The sequence below is a fragment of the Eptatretus burgeri genome, chromosome 13 (assembly GCF_056783735.1).
Source record: "Eptatretus burgeri isolate ZD-2024b chromosome 13, Ebu_testis_v1, whole genome shotgun sequence".
NCBI lineage: Eukaryota > Metazoa > Chordata > Myxini > Myxiniformes > Myxinidae > Eptatretus > Eptatretus burgeri.
In genome coordinates, this window is record NC_140973.1 from 70,733,806 (window position 1) to 70,759,324 (window position 25,519).

Sequence of the window (25,519 nt, forward strand, 5' to 3'; positions counted from 1 at the left end):
CGAGCCCACCTGCCTGGGATGCTGCAGATCATTGTGCAAGTTCTGCAGACTGAACACATTTATGTGAAATCCTCCTCGCATCGTTAGACACATAACGCTGCCTTCTTGCGTGTGTAATCTGCTGTGTTTGGAGCTCAGACTTACAAGAAATCAGAGCAGGCTTTGCTTCATATATTTTTTCTCATCAGCTTCCTCTTCTTTTTCCCTTGAATCCATATCTCATCCTCGGATGCCCTCTGGTGTCTAAAGTGGTACAGTATTAGCATTTTCAGAGTCCATGTACGAATGGGACACAGCGGTATGATCAGCAGTTCTCAACCAGTGGCATGCTTCTGGTGTGAGTCTGCAGCCCAGTCCCTTCACCGGAGCAGCCATGTGTGCCACATTCTTCAACGTAAAGGTCTGCACTTTGGTTGAGGCCACAGATGCAGATTGGGTTCTTGCGGAGACCCTATAAGTGTATGCGGGCATTGAATCTGCCAACCTCTGAGTGAAGAGGGTTAAAGTGGACCCATTCGGTCCACGTTCGATCAGAACCCAAGGAGTTGGTAGATATAGGGAGATCTTGGATTCAACTCGACCAGCAGGTTTGGTGGCCTTCAGTCGGTTAAGGGTCGAGGTTTTCTGGGTTTAGTTGATGCCCAGGTGACGTGCCTCTACTGCTCTGATGAATGGCTTAAAGTTAGGTTTGGGGGTCATTATTTAACTTGGTGAGAAGTGTTTTGGGCAGTCCTCAGAGCAGCTTGGCATGTTGCAGCTTCTGCTCTGACAAATTGTACTGGCAAGTGATGCAATGGAGAATGGCAACAGTAGCCTGTGATGATCTTGCCGAGGAGGTTTCATTTGCTGGGGTTTACATCCTGGATAATCAGGATTGGGCACATGAAAAAGGTAAAGTAGGTATTTGGGATGTAAAATTTGGTCCAGGCTTTGGTTGATTGAAAAGCATTCTCCTGTATCATATTAATGGATGGACGTCATTTCATCGGAAGTCATGTGGAGTGTGGTGAAAATAATATGGCAATGAAACCTAATGCATGCTATTTCACCTCTGCCATCTTCGAAGATGGTGGAGGTTACTGTTTTCACCCCTTTCTGTTTGTTTGTTTGTTTGTTTGTGAACAGTATTATGGAAAAACTCCTCGACGGATTTCGACGAAACTTGGTGGGGGGGGAGGGGGTTAGGTATGGTCCAAGGATCATGCCATTAAATTTTGGACTTGGTCCCCCCCCCCCCAAAAAAAAATTGTTAGAGAAAAAAACAATTTTTTTTTGCATTTCTTCATGTTTTAAGTGATTTCCAACCCCCCCCAAAAAAATTGTTACCCCCCCAAGATAGAGAAATTGTTGTTTTTTTTGCATTTCTACATGTTTTAAGTGATTTCCAACCCCCCCCAAAAAAATTGTTACCCCCTCCCAAAAAAAATTGTTAGAGAAAAATTTTTTTTTTGCATTTCTCCATGTTTTAAGTGATTTCCAACCCCCCACCGCCCAAAAAAAAATTGTTAGAGGAAAAAAAAAATTTTTGCAACTTTTTTTTCAACAAAATTTCGATTTCTTTTTTTTTGCATTTCTACATGTTTTAAGTGATTTCCAACCCCCCCCCCCCCCCCAAAAAAAAATGTTGGAGAAAAGAACTATAACTGTCAGCACTGTTGACATCATATTTAATGAATAAGATATCAGGTTCACTTGAGTGACCCAGCAGTATTGGCGGCGGAGGTTTTGCACTCTCCCGAGTGCTCCCCCTCTAGTTTATTTTTGTATTTCCTCTATTTCGCATCAATATATCATATATATGACTGCATGAGTATATCGACGAATTGAGTAATGAACCCAAGCATCAATATGAGGGTGTGCTAGCCAATTGGCTTCCGCCAAAGTTGCGTCCATCCATTCATTTCGTTGAAAATCAAACATTTTCAATGAATTATAAGCTGCACACAAGGAACTTTGGTGCAGGAGGAGGTGATTTGGACAATCATGCCTGTGTTATCCAACCCCAGTATCGTTACCCATCCACACATAAGCTACCTACCATCCACACAAGGCAATATCCCCACACCCTTTGATCTCCAATGCATCTATATACCGATCCAAATCCCATTTGAACCGATCCATCCCCTCTGGAGCCACTACCTTTCCTGGGAGACAATTTCACGCATTAACCACTCTCCAAATGACAGATCCTTGCCTTAAAACTGTCTGAACCCTCCTATTCTTTAGTCTCAGGCTATGGCTCCTGGTCCTATCACTGTCTATTCTGTTGAAAAACTCCACTGCATCTACCTTGTCCACACCCTCCATTATTTTAAACATCTCAATTAGATCCCCCCACAATCACCTCCATTCCAATATATAAAGTCCTGCCTCCTTCAACCGCTTCTCATAGCTTAGTCTCTAGCTTACCCAGGAATCAATCTAGTTGCGCTGCGCTGAACCGAGTGGCATCAATGTCCTTCCAAAGTTGTGGTGACCAAAACTGCACAGAATTTTCTAGATGTGGCCCTCCTTAAATTCCTAAATGTTCAAACTATCTCTTTTGATTTATAAATGATCCCCTCCAAATACAATCTAAAACCCGATTTGCTTTACCTATAGCTACCTGGCACTGTGCTGCCTGCTTACCTCCTGTATCTATTACTACCCCCAGATCATTCCCCCGTGTGACACGCTCCAAAATTACCCCTTGCATCATGTAATCTCTATTTTCATGATTCTTTCCCATCCTCAACCCCTTTACACTTGCTCAGATTAAATTGCATCTGCCAATATTTTGCGCAATCTATTAAAGTATGTAGACTTTCCTGAATCTGATCACGACACAGTCTGCTATTTACCTTACCTCCAGGCTTTGTGTCATCTGTAAATTGAGAAAGAAAATTCTTCACCCCACTGTCCAAATCGTTGATGTAAATTATGAATAATAATGGTGCCATTACTGACCCCTGGTGGTACCCCATGACTTACATCCGGCTGAACATCCTCCCACTCAAGGCACTCTTTGCTTCCTATCACTAATCCTGTTTCCATTCAAGTTATTTACCTGACCAGCCACCTCACAACCCCTCACTTCAGCCAACAACCTCCAATGTGGTACCTTTACAAATGCCTTCTGAAAGTCAAGATTCACAACATTCACTGCGCTTCTCTGATCCACCCAATCAGAAACGACTTCAGAGAACTTTAAAAATCTGTTAAACATGATCTCCCTTTGGTAGATAGATCCATGTTGGCTACCTTTAATTAGTTTGAAACTATTCAAATATTTCCCTATCAGTGCCTTGTCTCCAACACCTTCCCTACCACTGAAGTCAAGCTGACAGGTCCATAGTTCTTCAATTATTCCCTGGTACCTCTCCTGACTCCAATGAGCTGTTAAAGATATCTGCTAACACCACCCTGATCTGCTCTGTCACTTCTGGTTATATTCTAGGAAGCATATTATCCAGCCATGGAGCTTTGTCACCTCTTAATTTTTCTAGCTGCTCCTTCACTTCATCGACTCCGACATGGATCTCTGCTAAAAGCCCTTGCTCACCCCCAAGATAGCTACTCTCCACTTTTGAAAGTTCCCCTGTTTGTTTGTTCGTGCGCAAATATAGAAGCAAAAAACGATTAAATAATCCTGTCATCTCACGTCATCATCCTCCAATTATCCTGTGCTATAACTCGATGGTCCCACACTCCTCTTAACCCTTCCCTTAACCCTTACATACTTAAAAAATGTCTTTCTGTTATGTTTAATATTCTTGGTGATGTCCTTTTCATTTTCCCTTTTGGCCTGTCAGTCTCTATTTCCTCATACACCGATGAGAGTCAGACTCTAGTCCTGTTATTTTGTACTTGACAAATGTCTTCTGCTTATCCTTAATTACACTGCATATGTTCCTCCTCAACCACTCGAGTTGCATTCTGCCTCTACCTTTACACCTCACTGGAACATGCTTACTCTGCATCCTACACATTTGCTCCTTGATGGTTACTCATTTGATTTGTCCAATGCAAACTACCCACCAATTAATGTTACCCAATCGAAAGCTCCCAAATCACTTCTCATCCATCCATTGGGAGTTGGGACCATACTCTGTGCAGAGCATTGGTGCTGCCGAAGCAGTCTCCTTGGCTGGTGCGTACAATCCTTGAAGGGTCGCCACTCCGACACAGGACACCAGCAAGTTGGCACTCATTTTGCCGACTTCGGAAGGATGACAGGCAGAGTCAACCCCACCTGGTATTAATTCAACAGCTGAGAGGGATTTGAACTCAGGATCCTTGGATGCAAAGCCCACTACCTTAACCATTATGCCAACACTAGGCATACTTCTCATACCATGTAATATAGTGCCTTATTGCAACAATGAGGCCCGTGAGAATCACTCGACCACGTGAGAGTGGGGTAATGCATCACTGTTGCTCATCAAACACAGAACACAACTCGTGAAATATGAACCAGAAACACAGGGTTACATGACAAACCCTCAAAGTTTGCCCTCCTAAAATCCAATAACCTTACACCACGATCCCGAACTTCACATCTCAACAGTGGAGTTGCACTCACTACGTTGTGGTCACGAGACCCCAGATGCTCTCCCCCCCCTCCACCTCCTCCACCATATTAGGATCATGATTCAACAAGAATGACCACTGTGGTCACAACATGCGATATAAATCGCAATACAGGCCTGTACACGCTACAATTTTCCTCAATTTATTTTACATCGTTTGTTTTTATGGAAGATGTGAATGCAAAAACTGTGACTTTGATAGAGGTAAACAAAATAGTCATTGGTTAATATAGCATTACATAACGCCACTGGAAACATGCTGCAACCTCCCCCTGTAACGCTCCCTACTGTTTGCACATACATCCCCCATCCTACTCCTACCCCCGAGGGCTACATAATTTTTTGAACGAAGCCTACTACACGTGCACAAATTACAGGCGGACGTGGTGACCTCTGGTTCACGCTTTTAGTTTACTGTACATTTATTTTATGTTGAACAAATAATTTGCACACAAAGGTTGATGAGGAAAAACTTTCAAAAAGAACACTAAATTGAACAGATCACTTTCACCGAGTGGTGGTGCAGGTTTAACTCACGAGTGAAGCACATTTTACTCAGTTGTGGAAGAGGTAACAAAAGATGCATGCTGACCTCATCATGAGCAACAAAGCCGATGGAAATTGGATAATGTTTAACAAAATTACCACAGGAACAGCTTTCGGGAGGCGCGTACCGTGCGTGCTGATGGGCTTGATTAAACCTTACTGATAATTTTTATTTGACATATTAGATTTTTCAGGGTCCTTCATCGTCTGTAACACTCGACCTAAACAAAGCCAATGGAAATTTGACGCAACAAGCCCGAGTAGTGCATAATCAGCAGAGGCCTACAGGCCTGATTGTCTTAGGCCCATAAGAAAAACAAAATGGCGGCCATATCATTTTGTCTGGGTGTTCCTTGGTGGGTGGAGTCAAGCGACAAATGTGGGTGGGGTTTAGTGCATAATCAGCAGAGGCCTTCAGGCCTGATTGTCTTAGGCCCATAAGAAAAACAAAATGGCGGCCATATCATTTCGTCTGGGTGTTACTTGGTGGGTGGAGTCTGTGGTGTATTGGCATAGAGCGTTGTGGGGGCGTAGAGGAGTTGTGATAGTAGTCACGTGTCTGCAATGCATATAGCTGTTTGCGCCCCCGAGAGGCTTGTAGCACCAGTAAGCAGCATGCGGTATCATTAGCAGTGGCTTGTAGGTCATGTGCCTGTAGGGTGCATCGAGTGCGTAATAAAGTGGAGTTACAGGCATCCTACGCCCACCCTCTCGCTCGAGGCAATAAAGCGGAGTTGTGTTACCCTCCGGCTCGTGTCTGCCTGTTCGCACCTCGGCCACGACACCAGAGTCAAGCGACAAATGTGGGTGGGGTTTAGTGCATAATCAGCAGAGGCCTACAGGCCTGATTGTCTTAGGCCCATAAGAAAAACAAAATGGCGGCCATATTATTTCGTCTGGGTGTTCCTTGGTGGGTGGAGTCAAGCGACAAATGTGGGTGGAGTCAAGCGACAAATGTGGGTGGGGTTTAATGCATAATCAGCAGAGGCCTACAAGCCTGATTGTCAGGCCCATAAGAAAAACAAAATGGCGGCCATATTATTTCGTCTGGGTGTTCCTTGGTGGGTGGAGTTTCTCGCAGCTTTCCCACCAGTGGGTGCACATTTCAGAAATGGACCCCCAACAAGAACAAGGACCATAACGGCAGCAACAACCGCATGTAGCTCTTGTGGACTTGCGACACGTCGCAGGTTATACGAGATTCAACACAGCTGTGGTGAATTGAGGTGAATTGAGGGACATGACGCGGGATCACATGTTGTGCGTCTCGCGTATAAGGGGAGGTCTCCGCGGTGCGGGGTGATTGTCCCCGGGGCATTGCCATTTACATCGGCTGTTCACTTGGTGCTCATTGACTGAAGGTGCTCATTGACTGGTGAGAATGGAGATTATATCGAACTCCGTGCTTACGCGGATTTATTCTGCGATGATTAATTGCACATGTATACGTTACTGCTTATGTACTCCTAGCTGAACCTGTATTCCCCGGTGTGCCCGTAGAAGCGGCTCCAATCAAATGGAATAAAGCCTAAACTCTGAAGGTTCTTCTCTCGCTCTCACTTCAATTTATTCCATTTGGTTTTCTCGGCTCTCTCAACCAACGATGGACAAGATCTACAAACCAGAGAGGTTCGACGCAGACCCAAACGCGACTGACGCAGAAATGAAATGGTCGCATTGGTGCTGTTCCTTCTCACACTATCTGACCATCATCGAGGAGGGAACTGACAAATTTGCCGCTCTCGTGAATCATGTCTCGCTCAGCGTGTACAGGCTCTTCTCGGAGTGCGACACTTACGAAGCAGCGATCGACGTGCTGCAGGCGCTCTACGTGAAGCCCAAGAACGAGGTATACATACGACATCTTCTCAACACACGCAAGCAAGCAGCCGGGGAGACAATCGATCAGTTCCTGCAAGCTCTGAATCAGCTGGGAAAAGACGGCAGCTTCCGGGCCGTAAGCGCCGAGGAACACCGAAAGGAAGCGACACGGGAGGCATTCATCCAAGGACTCAGATCAGCCCACATACGGCAACGCTTACTAGAGAAAGCGCCACCCACTCTTGACAAGGTAGTCGATCAGGCACGAGCGATGGATACGGCTCAGCAGCAATCTGAGTCATTTGGGACACCGATGCTGCTAATGAACGCTGCTACGATGGGAACCCAAGGAACCCCACTGGCACAGACACAGCCAGACATAGGGGATGGAGAAACACCCGAGGAGCCGGATACCCAGGCCACGTCAAACTCCTCAGCAACTGCTCCGGTTGGTAAATGCTTCTTTTGTGGGTACAAAAGGCACCCTCGTCAAAAATGCCCCGCCAGAGATGCCACATGCATGAATTGCGACAAGAAAGGGCATTATGCCAGGGTATGTAAATCCACTCTAAGGAGAAATAAACCCACTTCTGCGGCTCTCTAATCGCAAAATAAATTAACTGCAGCCTTCCCGGGGAATCTATCCAAGGCTATCATCAACGTACGAATTAATGGGCATATGGCTGAGGCACTGATTGATACAGGTAGCTCTGAAAGTTTCGTCAACAGCTCGCTAGTGAAGGGCAGGAAATGGATAATCCACCCGACTGACAATACGGTATGCATGGCCGCCACCTCACTACAATCCCGCGTACGAGGGTACTGCAATGTTGAATTGGACGTAAAAGGGTACACGCATCGGGATGTAAGGGTACTGGTGCTTCGTGATTTGTGCACAGACGTAATTCTGGGTCATAATGTCCTCAAGCAGCACACGAGCGTCAAAATACCCTTTGGAGGAAGCAAGCCTCGTCTAATTTTAAATGCGTTGACCACCGCGGAGGTGACGTCCCCCCAGCTGTTCGCTAACCTGTCGCCGGTCTGCAAACCGATAGCGATCAAATCGCGGCGATATACCACTGCTGACATGAATTTCATCACTTCGGAAACCAAGCGATTACTGGAAGAAGGAATTATAGAACCGAGCGATTCGCCATGGCGCGCACAGGTGTTAGTAACCAGCAGTCAGAACCATAAGAAACGAATGGTTGTCGATTATTCCCAAACGGTCAATCGCTTTACCCAACTCGATGCCTACCCCCTGCCGCGCATAGATGAGATGGTCGAACGCGTGGCCAATTATAAGGTATTCAGCACCATCGACTTGCGAAGCGCCTATCACCAAATTCCCATCCGAGAGGAAGACAAACCTTACACCGCATTCCAGGCAGGGAGGCGCCTCTACCAGTTCAGAATGATACCATTCGGTGTCACGAATGAAGTGGCTTGCTTCCAACGAGTTATGGACGACATCATTTCAGATGAAAACCTCAAAGACACTTTTGTTTACGTGGACAATGTCACAGTGTGCGGTAGGGATCAGGGGGAACATGAAATGAATCTGGACAGATTCTTGGGCATTGCTAGAAAATATAATCTGACTCTCAACTATGAGAAATGCGTATTCTTGGCAAGGTCAATTGACCTTCTCGGCTACACAATAGCCGACGGCACAATTAAGCCTGATCCTGAACGATTGCGCCCGCTCCGTGAGCTACCACCACCTCAGGACCTGCAGACGATGCGCCGGGTGATCGGCATGTTTGCTTACTATGCGAGATGGATTTCGCAATACTCCGAGAAAATACATCCCCTAGTGCATTGCAAAAACTTTCCACCAGATGCCGCTGTTGTGACAGCTTTCCACAACCTCAAAGATGATATCAGTAATGCCGTGGTTTTATCGATCGATAGCTCGGTGCCCTTCGTGGTGGAAACCGACGCTTCAAATCACGCCATAGCGACGGGAGACCCGTCGCGTTCTTCTCGAGAACTCTCTCTGGAAGTGAGCAGAGACACTCAGCGATAGAGAAGGAAGCGTACGCCATCGTCGAAGCGCTGCGGAAATGGAGACATTATTTACTGGGAAACCACTTCACGCTCGTTACGGACCAACGATCCGTGGCATTCATGTTTGATGGGAAAAATAACGGGAAAATTAAGAATGAAAAAATTATGAGATGGCGGATAGACCTAGCTTGCTACAGTTACGACATTGTTTACCGGCCCGGGAAGGAAAACCCTGCTGCAGATACCTTCTCTCGGGTCTACAGTTCGGCAACAATCAGTCAGGCTTTGCAAGACCTACACGTGTCTCTCTGCCACCCAGGGGTAACCAGAATGGCACATTTCGTGCACAGACAAAATCTTCCCTATTCTGTTGAAGATATTAAACAAATGAATGCTTCATGCCCTGTTTGTGCTGAACTAAAACCCCGATTCTATGGCGTGGCATCTGGCAGACTGATCAAGGCCACTTCCCCCTTCGAGAGACTAAACATCGACTTCAAAGGGCCCCTGCCGACCGAGACAGACAACAGATACATATTCACCGTTGTTGATGAATATTCAAGGTTCCCTTTCGCATTTCCGTGCTCGGATATGACCTCGGGCACTGTTGTGAGATGTCTCTCTGACCTCTTCGCTATGTTTGGGAAACCTTCGTACATACATTCAGACAGAGGGCCGTGTTTCATGTCGGCCGGGCTAAAACAATTCCTACTAGAGCTCGGCATAGCAACTAGTCGAACGACGGGTTACAACCCACAGGGAAACGGGCATGTGGAAAGGTATAATGGAGTTATTTGGAAAGCCATAACTCTGGCGTTGAAATCAAGAGGACTGGGCCCCGAGCGGTGGGAGGTTACCCTTCCCGACGCTCTGAATTCCATACGCTCTTTGCTCTGCACGTCCACCAATGCAACTCCTCACGAACGAATGTTTACTCACCAGCGACGTTATGTTGACGGTCAAACGGTGCCCAACTGGCTAACCCATCCCAGAACAGTGTTCATGAAATGCCCGGTACGACAAAGCAAGTATGAACCCCTGGTGGAGGGGGTCGAACTCATTGACACTAATCCAGAGTATGCTCATGTCAGGCTCCCGGATGGCAGGGAGACCACTGTGTCGGTTCGCCATTTGGCTCCCTCAGGTATTCCTCCCACAGGTACACCACCATCTGGCACACCTCCCTCTGACATCCCCTCCCCAGGTGTTCCCCCCCCCAGGAACTCCACCGGGCAACGGGGCTGCCGCGTTCCACCCGAGAGCGATCGAGGAGTCATCCCCGGCACAAGTCGAGGCTCACCAAGAGGATCGGGAGTCTCCCTCAAGTGAAACTGCCATTTACTCCCGGAGAGGTCGACGAATAAGGCCCCCTCGACGACTCAATCTGTAAAGGGGATTATCGGCATTCTCGCTGCTCATGCTCCCATATGCTCATTATATCATATATCGATGCTCATTTCCATGCTCCTACAACTCAAAATAATCACTGCTTGGCATGTATGCTTCTGTAGATCTATTAGTCCGCGTTGCTTGAAATGTATACTCCTATAGTGCTAAAACAATCATGGTGTGTAAGATGGGCCCCTAGTTACATTTTAAAGGTGAGGAGAATGTGGTGAATTAACGTGAATCGAGGGACATGACGCGGGATCACATGTTGTGCGTCTCGCGTATAAGGGGAGGTCTCTCTGCGGCACGAGTGGTTGTCCCCGGGGCATTGCCATTTACATCGGCTGTTCACTTGATGCTCGTTAACTGAAGGTGCTCATTGACTGGTGAGAATGGAGATTATATCGAACTCCGTGCTTACGCGGATTTAGTCTGCGATGATTAACTGCACATGTATACGTTACTGCTTATGTACTCCTAGCTGAACCTGTATTCCCCGGTGTGCCCACAGAAGCGGCTCCAATCAAATGGAATAAAGCCTAAACTCTGAAGGTTCATCTCTCGCTCTCATTTCAACAGCACTCCCTCTCGTGGGGCTTTTGCACAAACTCGGTTAAAAGAGCAATCCTGGACTCGGTGGAGAAAAATCCTCATCCGCTTTGCTCTTTCCCTGTTCCTCGACCCAATCTATTATATCTATCCTAGGCAAGTGGAATTTCCCCATAATCAATACTCTTCCCTGATCAGTTATCACATGCCCTTGTGAATTCTTCACGTATATCCTTCTTTCCTGCTCTTTGTTAACATCAGGACAGGAAGGATGCTTATAAAATTTGTATTGCAATTCTTAGAATTTACTTAAAAGGTAATAATTGCACTATCGTTTTGTTGAAATTAATGTAATAGACTATTTATATTTGTTTTAGAAGCGGCGCTTGTATTTTCTTTTCTTTTCATTGAGTGGTGTTTGTCGATGTTTTGTCCAGCTACGTCGGCCGTCCACCTTTTCACGTCGCGTTGGTTGTATGATTATTATTTTTTGAAAAATCACTTTGAAATGATTTCAATTATACAGAGGAATTAATATTCCAGGCGCATAATCACATCTTAGTGAAAAATGAAAAAAAAAAACGACAAAAATAAAATACCCTTTGCTAAAATTACGTCACAACGCGTCGGCAACCTGCGTGAAGATGGCAGTCGAGCAAGTGTTGCACATCAGCTTGGCCGCGCTTCAGCAACTCGATCCATACATCAAAAAGATAATGGACGTGGCCAGCCAGGTGGCTCTGTATAACTTCAACACGAACACGAACCAGTGGGTGAGTTTGTCTGCCTTGTACGTGCACACCTTTCAAAAGGAGCCTGCGGCCCGCCAACGCCATGAACCCAATAGATTTCATGTTTTTGTTCCTGCTGATGATTTTTCTGTGGAGATTTGTGCTCATCAGGGGGTTCTCCGTTAAAAAAAATGCCGATCCGTGCGTTTTGTGAATCTCGTGCCCCCTCCGTGCCCCCCTCTCCGTGCGTTTTGTGAATCTCGTGCCCCCTCCGTGCCCCCCTCTCCGTGCCCCCCTCTCCGTGCCCCCCTCTCCGTGCCCCCCTCTCCGTGCCCCCCTCTCCGTGCCCCCTCCGACTCGTGGACATGATCCTCCCGGAGGAGGTTACCTGGATGGATGGATCCCCCCACATGCTCTCGAGTCGATCGATGAATTTGTGCTTTGATGTAAATGTAAGTTCGTTTACCTTTCTCTCGTCTCATCCTTGGATTTACTGTTGTCTTGACTCAGGAAAAAACCGAAGTTGAAGGAACCCTCTTTGTTTACGCCAGGTAAGCCCGAAGTACGGAGAGTATTTATTATTTAATTATGCATTGGTGAAAGTTTATTTATTTTTTTGTCATCCTTTTTTTTTTATTCACTTGTGGCTAGTGTGCGCATTAACAATCATGCTGCTTGATGTGTCGGCCACCCGAGGTGGACAGACTGACAGGTTATTTTTCATCCCTGTGTGTCTGTCTGTCTGTGGGCAGGATATGTCGGAAAAATTATGGACTGATTTGGACTAAGTTTTGCAGACAGGTTGAGTGTGTGAGAAGGAATAAATGATTCGATTTTGGTGAAGATTCGAATGTGGATCTGAAAATGAGAATTAAAAAGAATTAAAAATAATAGTGATTCTTCACTCTCCGAGAGATGGGGATAAAAACGATAATACCGCATTGCATGATATTTCCAAAATTTGTGGACAAGTTTTGCCAAAACTTGATGGAAGAGTTGGTTACGTGGCGATGACAAGCTGATTCGATTTCAGTTCAGGTTTGAATCCAGATCCGGCCTATCACATTGTATGGTTACATAATCTGTAAAAAAAATTTGTTGGTTTTTCTCCTCCTCCCTCCTCTCCCTCCCCACCCCCCTCCCCCCCCACACTCGTGCCCCCCCATCTGAGATATTGAATATGAGCTTGCATTAAATGGTAGGTGAATTTCAAGTTTTTGGCAAATAGTGGAGGATCTGAAGAAGGTAAGGGGGATGAAGCAGTGGCCGTGCAGATGCTGTTAAAAGCACCGCATCAAGTTGGGGGATAGACCAAACTCTTCCCATTAACTCGGTTCTGCAGAAACGTTTCTTGATTAAGGGTCATGCTGTATTGTTTGCTGCTGCCTTCCCAGTCGTTAGTCGGGCAGGAATTTGTAATTTATTCAGTGTCCGCGATGATTTTCCTACTCTTCGCAAAAGACACCTTGGGATCTTTAATGGTGCATACGTTAATACCTCACCCTGCAGGCGAAATGCCAGAATGTCGGTTGGTCAGGTTAATATCTGGGTTGGGATGCCAACCCATGCTCGACGTCCCAAAAGCGAGGGTTCACACCTCTTCGCAATCCTGCCAATCCAGATGCGCATATACATGTCATAATTAAAAAAAATTCTCCGTCACATAATCCATGATGATGTACCAAGCTAAAATTGTGTCCGCATGTAAAGTTGTGTGATATTTTGCACAACCAATTCAAGTTACTGAATTCTCTTAACTACAGGCCTATTCAATTCCTTTCAATTTTAAGCAAGGTCATGGAATATATCATTGCAGTTGACATTAAATCCTTCCTTTTCTCCAACAGTCAGATTATCAGTTCAGTTTTGGACCCGGTCATTCTACCCGAGGCGTGCTGCTTCTGTTCTCCCAACAATAGGTGGAAGCGCTCCATCTCAGACATGATCAGGGTCGTCTCTCTGGACACGTATCGAGAATTTGATAGTCTGACCCCTTGCCTTGATCTCCAAACTCTGCTTACGGCATCCAAGGCCTCTCGTGGATCGCTGACTTCCTCAACTCCTGTATTCAGTGTGTGGTTCTGCACGGGATCCCCTCATCTCATCTCCTCTCCCTTTCAAGGCTGGAGTACCCCAGGGCAGTGTCTTGGCCCTAGTCTTGTTCCTCATCTTCATCAATAATCTTTCTGATTCCCTGGAAATGCCTGCTCATGTCTTTACTGATTATTCCACCCTCTGCCCTATCATGACTCATCCTTCAGACAGGCAGACAGCAGCCTCTTCTCTCTGCAGACCTTGATAGAATCAGGCACTGGACCAACACTTGGAATATGTATTTTAATCTGGGCAAATCCCAAACACTCACCCTGTCTCTCTGAAAGGACCCTCTGGCAAACCCTCCCATCTATTTCTTAAACAAACTACTTTGAGATAAAGTCACTCAAATGTTTGGGCCTCACTCAAACCATGTTTCTTAGCAGACCATATTTCCAAGAAGGGGGTTGTTGACGGACCTCCAAAATCAGTTGCTGACTGGGCATCCCTGATCGTACAAGGTCTTTCTCAATCTGAACTTTTGACGACCTCCAAGACCTTCATTTGCAACTTAATGGAGTACCGTGTTTTCGGTGTTTACGTTGTTGTGGCATACAAGTCGAAATGGCAAATTTTCCCATTTTTTTCTTTCCTCGATTCATAGACAACTCTATTTTTAGTACAAGACGAAGTGAAATCAACTATGGTAGTTAGCAAAACTGACAGTTCGTCAGAACAATGGAGGTATTAATTCCTCCCTGACACTCTCATAACTAATTGTTTTCAAGATGGTGCAAGTTATGGTACTGTGGAAGAAATTATTATTTCCTTCTGTAAATTTGAGTCATTTATTGAAACAAAACTTGTGCAAACAAACACGAACATATCGATATGGAGAATTCAGAGAAGTTTCAAGAAGCAACGTAGTCTTCCTCTGTTTCTGCAGTACATGGAAACGTTGAATTATTGTATAGTATTCAGTGAGACTATATCTTTTCATCCTTCAGACATCCTGGCACCACAGCTGACGTTTTGGGGTTCAGGGGGAAAAATCACTCACAGCTTTGTGGCAGCAGCCATCTGTAGGTCAGCTTAATTTTGAAGGGCTATTTATGACCAGAAGATTAATAGGAGTTCTGGTCATTATTTTCATGCACATTCCATTTAAGCTAGACTCTTGTTTCTAGCCAGACTTTCAGGCACCAAAATATAATTATTTATAGAAAAGAATCCCTTAATAATGAAATAATAGGTGATTCTATTATACTGAATAAAGATTAAAGATTATTTGGACTGCCAGTCTGTTTTGGGGAATAAGGGGCATTTTTACGAGGCAGATTGATTATCTTCCAATACAGAAAAGAGATGTAAGCTCTTAATGAAATGATATCTGCCATGATCTTTCCTGGGAAAGCCCCATCTCAAATATTCTGCAACCGGTCCAGACGGCATCAGCACACGTGTCCTAAATGCCGCCCTGCATTAAAAAGGTCTCCACTCAAAAATAGATCCCTGTAACTACAGACCAATCGGCCTTTTTTTTTTTTTGTATACCTTGGTCGAGGCTCGTATGAGAGCTAACACACAACTCACAGCAAGGAGGCATGAGACAAGAGGGGCGGGAGTGGAAGGGACAAAACAGTGGGGAACAGACACATTAGGTGAACTGTGGAAGGGAGAGGGATGGGGATGGGACGGGGAACATGGCGAAGAGAAGATGGACATTTCAGGGACTTTCAGGAAGGAAAGCAGGAGAAATGAAGGAAGTGGGCTTGGGTGGATTATCGGGGGTAGAAAAGATCGAGGATTTGGATGGGGGAAGATAAGAGGTGGTGGTGAACAGCTGTTTTGAAAGCCTGGAGGGAAGAATGGGAAAGAATAGAGTGAGGAAGTTTATTCCAAAGGCGGGAAAAAAGAGGAATGAAAGAGTGAAGATGAGCAGTGATTCGTGATTTTGGTAGTTTTACCAGAAGGGGGTTGTTGACGGACCTTGAGCGCCCTGTGGAAATGTGGTGGGGACAAATAGCAGATAGAGCAGGGGGGCAAGGCTGGAGAGGAGTCGGTAGAAGACAGAAAGACCACCGACCAACCTGCGGTGATTGAGTGAGAGGCCCAAAGACTCAGCTTCATTGCGGGAGATGCCGATGATCTTAAATGCCCTGGTTTCGACAGCGTGAAGCCGAGAAAGGTGGGAGGCAGGAGCACCAGCCCAGAGGGGAGAGCAGTATTCCATCAGGCTACGGACAAAAGCTTTGTAAGTGGTCCGGAGCTCAAGAGGGCCGAGGAAGGACTTAGCACGACGGAGGATTCCCAGTCGGCGACTGGCTTTTGAGGCGAGGTTGGAAATGTGACTTTCCCAGGAAAGGTCATGGCAGATAGTGAGACCTAGAAGCTTGAAAGAAAAGACTTCTTCCAGAGGATTGTTGAGAAAGTGGATGGGGGGGTTTTGTAAACGGTCCTTTCGAAGAGACATAGTGAGAGTGTGAGATTTGTCTGGATTGAAAGACATGTTCCACGTGTTGGACCAGTTTGTGATTTTATCCAGATCTGCAGTGAGTGAAGAAGCTGCTGCTTGCCGATTATCTGCTGCTGCTGCTGCTTGCCTTCTTCCAATTATCAGCAAGGTGATGGAATCCATCATCGCTTCAGACATTAAATCTTTCCTCTTCTCCAATGGCTTGATTTCCGATCATCAATTTGGTTTCTGACCAGGTCACACTACCCTGGATATGCTGCTTCTGCTCTCCCATCAATGGATGGAGGTACTCGATGCCAGACATGAAATCAGAGCCATATCCCTAGATATATTGCGAGCTTTCGATACGATTTGGCATCCCACACTGCTCACCAAAAACTCTTCTTATGGTATCCTCGGCCATCTCCACTCATAGCTCACAGACTTCCTCTCCTGTCACAGTGAATGTGTGGCTCTTAATGGAATTTTCTCATTGTCTCTTCCTGTGCAGGCTGTAGTTCCTCAAGGCAGTGTTCTTGGCCTTGTGCTTTTTCTGGTTTTCATCAATGATCTCTCCTATTCCCTGGAAAATCCTCTTTATCTCTTTGCTGATGACTCCACCATCTGCCATACCACCTGTCATCCCTCCAATCGGCAGGCAGCAGCCTCTTCGCTCTCTGCAGAACTCGATAATTTCACAAGTTGGTCAAATACTTAAAATATGTCTTTCAATCCTGACAAATCTCACACTCTCACTATGTCTTTTCGAAAGGACCGTTTAGAACCCCCCCTCCCCCCCATCCACTTTCTCAACAATCCTCTGGAAGAAGTCCTCTCATTCAAGCTTCTGGATCTCACTATCTGCCATGATATTTCCTGGGAAAGCCCCATCTCAAAGCTGGCCTCCAAAGCTTGTTGCCGACTGGGCATCCTACGTCGTGCAAAGTCCTTCCTTGGCACTCCTGAGCTTCTAACCACTTAAAAAGCTTTCATTGACAGCCTGGAGGAGTACTGCTCTCCCCTCTGAGCTGGTGCTCCTGCCTCATACCGAGCTCGACTTCACGCTGTGGAAACCAATGCATTTAGGATCATTGGTATCTCCTGCGATGAAGCTGAGTCTTTGGGTCTCTCACTCTCACTGGAGGCAGGTCGGTGGTCTTTTTGTCTTCTGCTATCTCCTCTCCTTCCTTGCTTGCCCCCCTGCTCTGTTTGTGATCTGCCCCCCCTATATTTCCTCAGGGTGCTCAATGTCTGTCAAAAAACACCTTCCAGTAAAACTGCCAAAATCAAGACTCACTGCTCAACTTCACTCTTTCATTCCTCTTTTTTTTTCCCTGCCTCTGGAACAAACTCCCACACTCTTTTCAATCCCACTCCTCCCTCCACGTCTTCAAAACAGCTGTTCACCACTATCTCATATATTCCCTCGTCCAAAATATTGATCTTTACTACCCCCCTCCCTCCCCCTCCGTTAATCCACCTCAAAACTCACCTTCAAATTCCCTGTTTTCCTTCCTGAAAGTCCCTGTAGTAACATATTCTTTCCCCCGTGTACACCACCCCATCCCTCTCCCTTCTACAGATCTCCTCATGTGTCTATTCCCCACTGTTTTGTGCATCCCTCTGCCATCCCTCTTGTCTCCTGCTTTGTTTTACATTTCTGTGTATTGGCTCTGACATGAACCTCGACTTGGTATTAAAAATAAAAATTGTAAGCCCTTTCAGGAAGCGTGATCAATCATATTTATTTTGTGTTGAGTTGATGTCTAAATAATTTATCCATGTTCCGGCAAAGTAGCTGCATTCCAAAATCCTAACTTTGGGAGTTATTTGTATTTTCTCTTATTTGTAGGACTGTTGCTCCATTCCATGGCTTCACAATTATGAATCGCCTCAGTATGAATAACCTGATGCAGCCGATCACCAAGGAGTTGGACTTCAAACTGCAGGAACCTTTTCTGCTGTACCGTATTGCAGACCATGATGGTGTGTTTCACACTGACACCTTCTGCACTCTTCTCATGGTGAAAATGTATTGTGATTCACATTGTGAAACTTCTTGCAAAGAAGCAAGTGCAATAATCTCTGTTCAGGTTTTACGATTATGCATTATGTAACCGAACGTTTCAAACATTCTTTATGCTTGTGAACAAGAAAGTGTTGCATTTATGTTGGCTACAAGTGGTGGTTTTGATGGTACTGTTTGTTTTTGGGGTTTTTTTTGGTCTAAATATGAATTGCTGAATTTGTGATTTTTTTTTTTTTCTTTTGATTTGTATACCTCCATCCTTCCAGTTTCCATCCACAGCATCTGGTTCTACGATAAGAAGGAGTTTTTGCGAGTTTCTGGCCTCATGGCAGAGTAAGTGGATAAATTAATACTACCAGCATAATTTTTTTGGGGGGGTTTCAAGAGAGACTGGTTTTTTTACAATGGAATGCTCGTCTTCATGTCGGCTATTGGCGGTCGGTATTCATCAACAGATCAATTAAAATGATGGATTTTATTTGAAAGCAGAGAAGTTTTTGTTTACTGCCATAAGAGTTATGTACAGCTGACTTATCAAGCGTCAGCCCTTCATCAGAGTGATTGATGGATGTAAAGCTTCTTTGATTGTGACGAAGGGTAAATGCTCAATGTTGGTCACACCTCGCCTCCCACAGCGATATTTGCACTCCTCTTGGCTTCCAACGGATTAACTCAATTATTTTCTTTATATTGCTGGGTTACTCCACAAGTAGCGTTGTTGATGTATAATTTTTTTAATATTTTTTTCCTTTTGAAAATTTTTTTAACCTCTTCATTGCAGTAATTTTGTAAGAATGCGAACAAATAATTATCGGTGGTTTTTGTATCTTTTTCAATTGGTTGCTATTGTAAACTAAATTTGATTATATTACTTTGAGACTTGCACAATTACTTTCTTGATGTGCAGTCATCCACAAAAACTAAAACTGAAATTTCAAGATTGAATCGACTTGTCCGACATTTGTTGTTTGGCGGTTCTATTACTTGACATTTATAGTATTTCAATAATACATCTGAGAGTAATTTATAGCTGTTCACAACTGCCTCGTCTCATTGGGTAATCCAATGCCATTTCCCTCATTTTGTGAAACTCTTCACCCCACCCCATTCCTCCCAACTTTCTCTTGAAGAGCAAATTATTCATGTAGCCAATTATCAACTTTACAAGCATTGCTAAGGTCAAACTTCAGAAAAGTTAATATAATGAAAGGACAGTAAATAAAAATTGATTTTTTTTTTATTATTATTATTATTTTTTTAATAGAACCAACATTACCATAATGTTATCCAATCAGCTTTTTGTCAATTCTGTTGTCTCTAATAAAGTTTCAAGGTTCCAAATGCTGATAGAATCTCAAAATTGGCCAAAATGAGCCAGTTGGGAATTAAGATGTCCTCAGAAGTTTCATAATCACAATCTTAATTATTTGAGCTACATAAGCAGTACGCATGTTTTTACTTCGTGTACGCAAGGCGGAGGTTTTTTTTGGGGGGGAGGGGTGGGGGGAGTGATTAAGGCAGTGGTTTGGCCACAACATTGCAAAATTAATGGATGAGTAATTTGTGTAATAAATTCAGGTTTTTGTCAATAATTGGTCTGAGTTGTCAAGGATGAATGGTGTGAATGTATCGTGAGGCGCTATTCCTGGTGGTCGTGGCTATTACAAGTCATAATGTAATAAAATGCTTCTCTGCATGAAAACCAGACATTCGAAATGATCATGATCATTCGAGGTGTTTAAATCATTGCTGCTTATTGTTATTCATCCAGTCAAATTAAAACGAGAAAAGTTTTTTTTTATTGAAAAAAACTGGAATTGCAAGTCGGTAAAGCTGACGTTTAAGTAAAGAAGAAGCTTTAACATTGCCACTTGACCTTGGCTTTTAGTCAGTTGAGTTTGTCTGTCGACCAGTCCCGCCATCACGTAACGATTGCAGATGGCATGGAAGAGATGTTGAAGCTTTGTCCCACGTATGTGATGGATGAAATCACAAACCGCCATTTTTGTTGAGAGATCATAATTCAACTCTCCTAAATGGATTCCTTTACACCTCGAGCCAACCACTTTTTAACCTCCGCCATCGAAGATCGGAGGTTACTGTTTTCACCCCTTTCTGTTTGTTTGTTTGTTTGTTTGTGAACAGTATTACAGAAAAATTCCTCGACGGATTTCGACGAAACTTGGTGGAGGGGGGGGGGGGGTTAGGTATGGTCCAAGGATCATGCCATTAGATTTTGGACTTTGTCCCCCCCCCCCCCCAAAAAATTTTTTTTTGCATTTCTTCATGTTTTAAGTGATTTCCACCCCCCCAAAAAGAAAATGTTAGAGAATTTTTTTTTTTGCATTTCTACATGGTTTAAGTGATTTCCAACCCCCCCCCCAAAAAAAATTTAGAGAAAAAAAAATTTTGCAACTTTTTTTTCAACAAAATTTCAATTTCTTTTTTTTGCATTTCTACATGTTTGAAGTGATTTCCACCCTCCCCCCCGAAAAAAAAATGTTGGAGAAAAGAACTATAACTGTCAGCACTGTTGACATCATATTTAATGAATAAGATATAAGGTTCACTTGAGTGACCCAGCAGTATTGGAGGCGGAGGTTTTGCACTCTCCCGAGTGCTCCCCTCAAGTTTCTGTCTGAGATGATTACTTGAGTGTTATTAAAGCTGTGACCATGCAGGTTCAAGTGTGTTATGTATACACAACAGAGTTCAAAGCCTCTTTATAAGCAGGACGATGATGTTGGTTCACAGGGGCAGAAAGGGTTTGCCGAGAAACTCGACTTAGTGTATGGCATCAGATGTGGCAACCCATCATGCCCTTAGACCTACATAAGAGAAACTCGTGAAAGTTAGGACTGTTTTTTGAACATATGTTAGGACATCATGGGTGTTGAAGATTGTGGTCAAGTGTAGTTTGGGAGAAGAAAGAAAATACCACTTTTGGAGGGGGTTCAAAACCACCCCCTTTATACACCCCCCCGAGACCCTGATTTTTTTTTTTCTTTATTTTTACCTTTTTTATGGTATGAACAAATGTTGGTACATTACGCGCAATTTAGGTTGTGGTAAAGTTGCATTGACATCGTGTGCGTATTTCAGAGATGAAAGCAAATGCATATTTTGGGGGCAATCTCCCCCTCCCCCCCCGGAGACCATGACACGTGTGTATATATATATATATATATATATATATATATATATATATATATATATATATATATATATATATATTTAACCTCCGCCATCAAAGATCAGAGGTTACTGTTTTCACCCCTTTCTGTTTCGTTTTTGCAAGATATGGTAGTCAGCTTGTATGGTTTTTTTTATTATTATTATTTTTTTTTTTTGTCTGTAATCACGTATAAAAAATTCTGCAGAGCACAGTTATCATTGGAAATTTTTGTAACTTCGCATATCAGAGGCCTATAGAGGTTCCCTTTCAGTGCACAAAATTTTGAAGGTCAAAGGTCAAGGTGACTGTCGCAAATCAGGGGAGTCGACGAAACCCTTATTTTTTGAGTAATTTTGATCGGACCGTCTTCAAACTTCATGGGAATATAGTTCATGGTCTGGCGCTCAGCTGATTAATTTTTGGTGGCGATTGGCCTTGACCTTCATGGTTAGCGCCTCAGGTCAAACATATTTGACCCCAGGGTCAAATTTTCAAGTTTTAGGAACCGTATCGTGTAGTACCTCAAATTGAACACCTCGATGAGTGCTTTCTAGATGTGTCAAGCTTGAGACATTATGACGTCATTTGGTGATGTTATGAAGCAAACGCATATTTTTCATGGTTACTCTGTTGAACGATTCTCATCGGAATCTCTCGGAGGCAGATATTCCTCAAGGAGTCGCTCCTGGTGGATAGCAGCTCTGTTCACCTCAGTGTGACCTTAAAGAAGTCACACGTGGTCACCTTTTGGCAAGACGGTTTATTTGTTTGTTTGTTTGTGAACAGTATTACGGAAAAACTCCTCGACGGATTTCGACGAAACTTGGTGGGGGTGGGGGGGGTTAGGTATGGTCCAAGGATCATGCCATTAGATTTTGGACTTGGTCCCCCCCCCAAAAAAAATTTAGAGAAATTTTATTTTTTGCATTTCTACATGTTTTAAGTGATTTCCAACCCCCCCCCCCCCCGCCCAAAAAAAAATTGTTAGAGAATTTTTTTTTTTTTTTGCATTTCTACATGTTTTCAGTGATTTCCAACCCCCCTCTCCCCAAAAAAAATGTTGGAGAAAAGAACTATAACTCTGTCAGCACTGTTGACATATTTAATGAATAAGATATAATGTTCACTTGAGTGACCCAGCAGTATTGGCGGCGGAGGTTTTGCACTCTCCCGAGTGCTCCCTCTCTAGCTCTAGTTATATATATGTATATTTTAATTTCATGAACAAATGTGAGTACATCAGATGATTAAGGTTGTTTCAGAGAAGAAAGCAAATACCTATTTTGAGAGGTCAAACCTGGACCCACAGTCAACCTCCTTCGACCCTGATTTATTTATTTATTAACTTCCGCCATCGAAGATCAGAGGTTACTGTTTTCACCCCTTTCTGTTTGTTTTTGAACAGTATTACGGAAAAACTCCGTGACGGATTTCAACAAAACTTGGTGGGGGGATTAGGTATGGTCCAAGGATCATGCCATTAGATTTTGGACTTGGGTAAAGTCAATATGGCTGCTATGGTGGCCATTTTGAAAAAATATTTTAATTTTTTTTTTTTGCATTTCTACATGGTTTAAGTGATTTCCAACCCCCCCCCCCCAAAAAAAAAAATTTATAGAAAAAAAATTTTTTGCAACTTTTTTATTTTCCATTTCTACATGTTATGTGATTTCCAACAAAAAACATGCCAAAATTATAATTGCGGTTGATTTTGGAACTTCAGGTGGATATACCCACGTAAAATCAATTTCTGTCTCAAGGAATCCAGTTATGACGAATGAATTGAGAATGTAAAAGGGAAAGTTGCAAACTATAACTCTGAGCACTGTTGACGTCAAATTGAATGAATAGGATATCAGGTTCACTTGAGTGACCTCGCAGTATTGGCGGCGGAGGTTTTGCACTCTACCGAGTGCTCCCCCTCGAGTTTATTTACGTATTTATTTACATGCTGTGACAAACTTTGCAACATCACAGGTGATGAAGGTTGTGGTTAAGTTTCATCACAATCTTTGTATAGTTTTGGAGAAGAATTTCCAAGTTTACACACAGACTGACTCATTGACTGACAGATACTGCACGATGCTAATACCTCACCTGAATATATATATATATATATATATATATATATATATATATATATATATATATATATATATATATATATATATATATATATTCCAAATTAGCTGAAAATGAATTTGTTTTGTTTTAGTTGATACAAAAGCACCATCATGACTTCAGAATACTGTGGTGTTAAAGTTGAGGAGGTTGTGAAATCTAGGAAATTGGATTCTATTTGTCTGGAATGAATATTTTTCACTACCCCTAATGGAGATGGAATGTCTTGTAGGCTGACACGCAATCAGCTCCTGCATACTGAAGCTTTGTCTTCAAATGGAGATTTCCGTGATCCAGGTGGAGGGAAGCAGGTGAACATTATGGATATGTTGGTGCGGGCACGGGAAGCATTCCACCAGGCAAGCTCAATGGTTCATTGTGTTGCTTTTATTTGTTTGGTTGATATTTCCAAGAAGGCAAAGTTAATGCATGGAAAATGTCATTGCCAGTTTTCATTGGTTAATTGGGAAGTTGAATGAAGGCAACTTGTCATTTCAATTTTTTTTTTTATTTTGCGTGTGCAGACAAAGCCAGAACATGTTCCAACCATCAATGGTAATGGCACAATCAATGCCAAGGGATTACTGAGTGGGACCGTGGCCTCAGAAACCCCGCATTCAATGTTGCATGTCACCACAGCCTGTCCTATTACCATGGTAAGACTTTGGATAGTTAGACAGGTAAAGAGATAGATATATCGATAATTTTGCTCCAAATGTCACTCGATTGTCCAATATGATGGTGCAGTGGTCGCATACTTACCTTTGAACTTAAGCTTGGTGGTTGGCTTAATGGTTAAGGTGGCTAACGTAAGATCTTGGGGTCTTGAGTTTGAGCCCCTGTCGTACCGTTAAATAACACCAGGTGGCTTGACTCAGCCTGTCATCCTTCCGATGTCTGCAAAATGAGTACCAGCATACTGAAAACAGAGGGCACTGCATCAGTGTTACCCATTAAATAACACCACGTGGGTTGACAGCCTGTCATCCTTTCAATGTCTGCAATGTGAGTACCAAAACGGGGCACTGCATCAGCGCTCAGCGACAGTGCAACCAGCCACCCTAGGCTGTATACAAAATTATTCTTATTCCTTTGAGCTGTCGAGCTTGGGTTTGATTCTTGTCCAAGTTATGAACTGTTAGATTTGTGCTTTGCTGGCAGGACATTGCATCATTGAGTCCACTGTCCTTTGGATGGACATTAATAGTTGGGTGTGCCCTCTGTTAGCATTAGTTAGTGGATGTTGAGATCCCACATTGGTGAAGAGGAGCTGAGTTATCACCAACACCCTGACAACATTCCTGTCCTGCTGCCAGGAGGCACCGCATCAGCGGCATAGTCGTGCTCCAAGCAATGGTGCAAACCAGGAGCCATGTGCTGTGCAAGAATGAATGAATTTATTAATTTTTCAATCTTATTGTTTGTTGATTTTTTTTTTTTTTCACTCTCAACACGTCACAAATTAGACAAGAAGCGAATACTTTGATATCGTGCGGCTGGGGGCAGTAAAAGTCGAGGTTAAGAATGATGAAACAATTTTGCAGTTATAAAATGTAAATGTAGACACTGAATTAGCATGCATGATGGGAAGAGTTGTGATGTTGGACAAATTTCTATTTATAGCTCTCAGATCAAAGGGACATACGCTGCCATAAGTGTGACAGAAGACACAGGACAGAATAGCCAATTTTATTACAGCGCGATGTCGCCGCGCTGTAAAAATACTAACATCAGTCACTCAACTACTTGACTTTCAAAAATCCATGGTCCAATGCATTAAATCACTGGCTGAAGAAATCACCTTGTGTTCCTTTATCATGATTAATGAAGTGTTCTGATGTTCAACTACTCCGTGACGAATACTCTAATGTTCTTTGTCGTCAATAAAGTTTTAAATTGGGCTGAAACTATTTTACACAGACTGTCGACATCACGAGCCAATCAATTTGTTATTGCTGCTCAGAATAAGATATTGTCATGTCAATGGGTCTGACTTGTCACCCATCATAACAGGAGCTTTTTCTACTCCTGAAGATTGCCGAGCTTACCAAATTCACACTTTGTTCAGTTTACTGTTCTTTACCATTTACA

The 25,519-nt window shown here is 43.7% G+C and overlaps 1 protein-coding gene across 2 annotated transcripts in view; it reads left to right on the forward strand.

Annotated features, from left to right (window-relative positions):
• The first annotated feature begins 11,498 nt into the window (after positions 1–11,498).
• The window catches only part of LOC147014740 (mRNA-decapping enzyme 1B-like), a 46,837-nt gene continuing 32,816 nt past the window's right edge, over positions 11,499–25,519 (forward strand). For both annotated transcript variants that reach the window (XM_085852919.1, XM_085852918.1), the window contains exons 1-6: positions 11,499–11,656; positions 12,125–12,165; positions 17,956–18,089; positions 18,399–18,465; positions 23,661–23,787; positions 23,953–24,084. In XM_085852919.1, coding sequence (XP_085709045.1) covers positions 11,528–11,656; positions 12,125–12,165; positions 17,956–18,089; positions 18,399–18,465; positions 23,661–23,787; positions 23,953–24,084 — 630 coding nt within the window. In that variant the 5' untranslated portion in view covers positions 11,499–11,527. The remainder of the gene's footprint in view (positions 11,657–12,124; positions 12,166–17,955; positions 18,090–18,398; positions 18,466–23,660; positions 23,788–23,952; positions 24,085–25,519) is intronic.